The sequence below is a fragment of the Hemibagrus wyckioides genome, linkage group LG26 (genome assembly GCF_019097595.1).
Source record: "Hemibagrus wyckioides isolate EC202008001 linkage group LG26, SWU_Hwy_1.0, whole genome shotgun sequence".
In the NCBI taxonomy this organism is placed as follows: Eukaryota; Metazoa; Chordata; class Actinopteri; order Siluriformes; family Bagridae; genus Hemibagrus; species Hemibagrus wyckioides.
This window is the reverse complement of record NC_080735.1, coordinates 1,546,417-1,551,416: the sequence shown is the minus strand read 5'-3', so window position 1 is coordinate 1,551,416 and position 5,000 is coordinate 1,546,417. Positions and strand designations below refer to the sequence as shown.

At 38.4% G+C, this 5,000-nt stretch overlaps 1 protein-coding gene across 2 annotated transcripts in view; it reads left to right on the top strand.

Moving 5' to 3' along the window:
• The window catches only part of prkcba (protein kinase C, beta a), a 52,675-nt gene that overhangs the window by 17,426 nt on the left and 30,249 nt on the right, over positions 1-5,000 (top strand). For both annotated transcript variants that reach the window (XM_058380171.1, XM_058380170.1), the window contains exons 4-5: positions 3,608-3,719; positions 4,317-4,445. In XM_058380171.1, the coding sequence (XP_058236154.1) occupies positions 3,608-3,719; positions 4,317-4,445 (241 nt within the window). The remainder of the gene's footprint in view (positions 1-3,607; positions 3,720-4,316; positions 4,446-5,000) is intronic.

Here is a 5,000-nt window from a genome sequence, read left to right as displayed (position 1 = left end):
ATATATACAGTCACGGCCAAAAATATTGGCACCCTTGCAGTTCTGTCAGAAGCTGCAGCACTGAGAACACAGAAAATTGTTGCAGTTGCAAATGTTTTGGTTCTCACATGTTTATTGTTTTTGTTTGCACTGGAACAACACAAAAAAAACAGAGAAAAGTCAAACTTAATCAAATTTCACACAGAACTCAAAAATGGACAGGGCAAAATTATTGGCACCTTGTCAGAATTGTAAGAAATAATTGCTTTTCCAGCATGTGATGCTCCTGTAATTTGTATTTAGACACACCTGTTGCAGGTAAGAGGTGTGGGCAGTACAGTAATCACACAGCCAGTTAAAGTTGACTCAACCTTTTGTGTCACACTGACCATGGAGAAAAGAACCAAGTGTAAAGAGTTGTCTGTGGATTTGAGGGAAAAAATTGTGGAAAAACATGGACAATCTCAAGGCTACAAGTCCATCTTCAGACACCTTAATGTTCCTGTGTCCACTGTGTGCAATATCATCAAGAGGATTACAGCCCATGGCACTACAGCTAACCTCCCTGGACATGGACAGAAGAGCAAAATTAATGAAGAATTATAAAGAAGGATTGTTCGAATGGTGGATAAAGAACCCTGATTAACTTCCAAACAAATTGAAGCTCATCTGCAGACACAGGGTACAACACTGTCAGCTCGCACTATCCATCACCATCTGAATGAAGAGGGACGCTATGGTAGGAGACCCAGGAGAACACCACAGCTGACACAAAGGCATAAAAAAGCAAGACTGAAGTTTGGCACAATCCTTCTGGGAGAACGGAAAAAGATGAGACAAAAGTCGAGCTTTTTGGTAAAGGACATCATGGCACTGTTTACAAAGATGTTTTGGGGTTGCTTTGCTGCTTCTGGCACTGGATGCCTTGACTGTGTGAACGATATCATGATGATTACCAAAGAATTCTGGGGTGCAACGTAGTGGCCAGTGCCAGAAAGCTGCGTCTCCACCAGAGGTTTATGGGTCTTCCAGCAGGACCCAAAGCACTCAGAAATGGTTACAATCAAAGTGCTGGAGAGTTCTGAAATGGCCAGCAATGAGTCCAGACCTGAACCCCATAGAACACCTGTGGAGAGATCTCAAAACAGCAGTTGGGAGAAGGCATCCTTCAAACCTGAATGACCTGGAGCAGTCTGCAGAAGAAGAGTGGTCCACAATTCCAGGAGAGAGGTGTAAGAAACACCACTGATGTCAGTTATTTTTTCCAAAGGGGGTGCTACCAGATATTAAGTTAAGGGTGCCAATAATTTTGTCCAGTGCATTTTTTGGGTTCTGCGTGGAATTGTATGAGATTTGACTTTTCTTCTCTAGTGTTTTTGTTTGCATTGGAACGCCACAAAAAGCAAACACGTGAGAACCAAAACATTTGCAGCTGCAACAATTTTCTGAGAGCAGTGTTGCATTTTCTGACAGGATTTCAAGGGTGCCAATATTTTATAAAGTTTTATTTTATCTTATCTTTTTGACCATGACTGAAAGAGTAATGGAGTGGGTTTAATTTTCCAGTCAAATTTTTCTGTGTAATTAATATTGCATCTACACCCACACACACACACACACACCCACACACACACACACATACGCATATGCATATACACACACACACACACACACACACACGTATACACACACACACATACACAAACACACATATATATATATACAGTATATACACAAACAGACACACACAGACACACACACACATATATATATATATATATATATATATATATATATATATATATATATATATATATATATATATATATATATATATATACAAAGTATATACCCACACAGACACACACACACACACAAATATATACAGTATATACACAAACAGACACACACACACACACACACAAATATATACAGTATATACACAAACAGACACACACACACATAAGCGCTAGAAATCTTCTCTTTCTTTCTTCTTTAATGTCTATTTTTATACTTTAGCTTCCTCCTGACATGTGGGTACACACACACACACACACACAGAATGAAGAGGAACACAGTTTCCTGTGTGTAGTCATATCTGTGTGAAGCAGCTGGTGAACAGAGCCGATATAAAGAAGCTGTAAACTTTGTGGGTTTACAGAATAAAGATTATTAAAGCGCTGTGTGTTCTGGATGGAGAAGAAGCTCAGTGCTGTGTGTTCAATGAATGAATGAATGAATGAATGAATAAAAAATAATTCATTCAGAAGGATAGATTTCTGAATCTATTCATTTATGTATTTATTTATTCATGTTTTTTAATTATGTCCAAAATCATATTTGTAAAACATATAAAGTAATTATATAGTTTAGCTCTGACTGACTTAATTAATTAATTAATTCATTCATTCATTCATTCAGAATGATAGATTTCTGAATTTATTTATTTATTTATTATATTTATTATTTATTTATTGTTTTTCATTTATGTCCAAAATCATATATTTTCAATAGTAATCATGTAATTTAGCTCAGAAATAAATAAATAAATAATACATTCAGAGTGATAGATTTCTGAATTAATTAATTAATTTACTATTTATTTATTTGTTTTTTTATTTATGTCCAAAATCATACATTTTTAAAACAAATATAATAATTATGTAATTTAGCTCAGAATTAATTAGATAGATAGATAGATAGATAGATAGATAGATAGATAGATAGATAGATAGATAGATAATGCATGTAGAAGGATAGATTTCTGAATTTACTTATTTATTTACTTTTTTTTATTTATTTATTTATTTGTTTGTTTATTTTATAATGTTTTTTAATCTATGTCCAAAGTCATATTTTTTTTAAAAACAAATATAGTAATTATGTGGGTCCGAACTAAATAAATAAATAAATGAATAAATAAATAAATAAATAATGCATTCAGAATGATGTAATTCTGAATTTATTCATTTATTCATGTATTTTAATTTATATTTATATTCTATATTTATTTAATGTAGTAATTATGTAGTTTAGCTCAGAATTAAATAAATAAATAAACATGCATAAATAAGTAAATAAATAAAAGACTGCCAAGTTGTGTGTAGGTGTCACAGTCATGGAGGAATAAAAATAGAAATCTGTCCCTGCTGATGTTGATGTTGATGTTGATGTTGTTTGAGTTTATCTGTGACTCCTGACACTGGAATAAGAGAATAAATGTATTAAATGGGATTTATTTTATGAATGAACTCCAGTGTTATAAGCTCCTCCCCCTTTCTGTAGTGGAGTGATGACTCTTTACACAGAGCTGCTGAGGTTTAGATGTTTGGTGTCTGAAGCAGCAAGAACCTGATGGATGATGAAGTTAATGAAGTTAATTAGTGAGAGGAGCTGAACTTTAACCTGCTGCTTAAACACTAGCCATCTGTTGTGTCCAGGAAACATTTCACTCTCGCTATAAAACTGGACTGCATACGTCCCTGTGAATGAGCAGTTCCCATGGAAACGGCACGCCATAACTCAACACATTCTGACCAATCAGGATCTAGAAACCAGTTGAATTAAATACTGGCTGACCTTAATATGTGTGTGTGTGTGTGTGTGTGTGTGTGTGTGTGTGTTGCAGGATCCCCGCAGTAAACACAAATTTAAGGTACACACCTACTCCAGTCCCACTTTCTGTGACCACTGTGGATCTCTACTTTACGGACTCATACACCAGGGGATGAAATGTGACAGTAAGTACACACACACACACACACACACACACACACACAGCAGGTGCTGCATGCAGGCACTGCTCTCTAGTGCCTGAGATACTAGTAGTGTTGCAGTTATTGTGTGTGTGTGTGTGTGTTCCCTGACAGTAGAATTGTTAATAGGAATTGTGAGAGCAGTTCATGTGTGCGAGCACTGAGACACTCGCGCTTCCTTTCACTTCATGTTACAGTCACATCACAAATATGAATCTCGCTAAACTCTGGAGTCGGGTGACGTGAATATAAATATCACAACATCATTCTCCAAGACATTTCAGTGTGTGTGTCGCCACATACAGGCGTGTGAAGAACCTGTTTAACCATGCAAATATTCACACAGCCCCTGAGGGGAGATTTGCAAAAAAATCAAAATAAAAAGTAATAAATTAAATTAATAAAAAGTAATAAACTGGACTATAAACACAGCGTCCGGTCTCAGATCCTGTTCGTGATTGGTGTGAAATGAGTTTCCTGATAGATTTTGGATGATGTGTGTGTGTGTGTGTGTGTGTGTGTGTGTGGTGTGTGGACAGTTAAAGTTGTGTCACATGTTGGGTTGTTGATGTATTTCCACAGCCTGCATGATGAACATTCATAAACGCTGTGTGACCAACGTCCCGAGTCTGTGTGGGACGGATCACACGGAGCGGAGAGGACGACTGCACATCAGCGCCGACATCAAGGAGACCAAGCTGACCGTAACCAGTGAGTGACCCACATCTCACACACACACACACACACACAATTCTCATTGATTGTTTGTTCAGAGTCTGTTATTTTAGCATCAGAGCTTGACGTTAGCATAGCCTGAGGGAGAAAAACACATCCTGAAATCAATTAGCCATCGATTGTCCTACATCTCCTCCACGTGCTGCATACCGGCGCGTATGGTCCCTCGTGTAGCGCGGTCCTCTGTTTATACTCCGTCCCTCGTGTAGCGCGGTCCTCTGTTTATACTCCGTCCCTCGTGTAGCGCGGACCTCTGTTTATACGCCGTCCCTCGTGTAGCGCGGTCCTCTGTTTATACGCCGTCCCTCGTGTAGCGCGGTCCTCTGTTTATACTCCGTCCCTCGTGTAGCGCGGTCCTCTGTTTATACGCCGTCCCTCGTGTAGCGCGGTCCTCTGTTTATACGCCGTCCCTCGTGTAGCGCGGTCCTCTGTTTATACGCCGTCCCTCGTGTAGCGCGGTCCTCTGTTTATACGCCGTCCCTCGTGTAGCGCGGTCCTCTGTTTATACGCCGTCCCTCGTGTAGCGCGGTC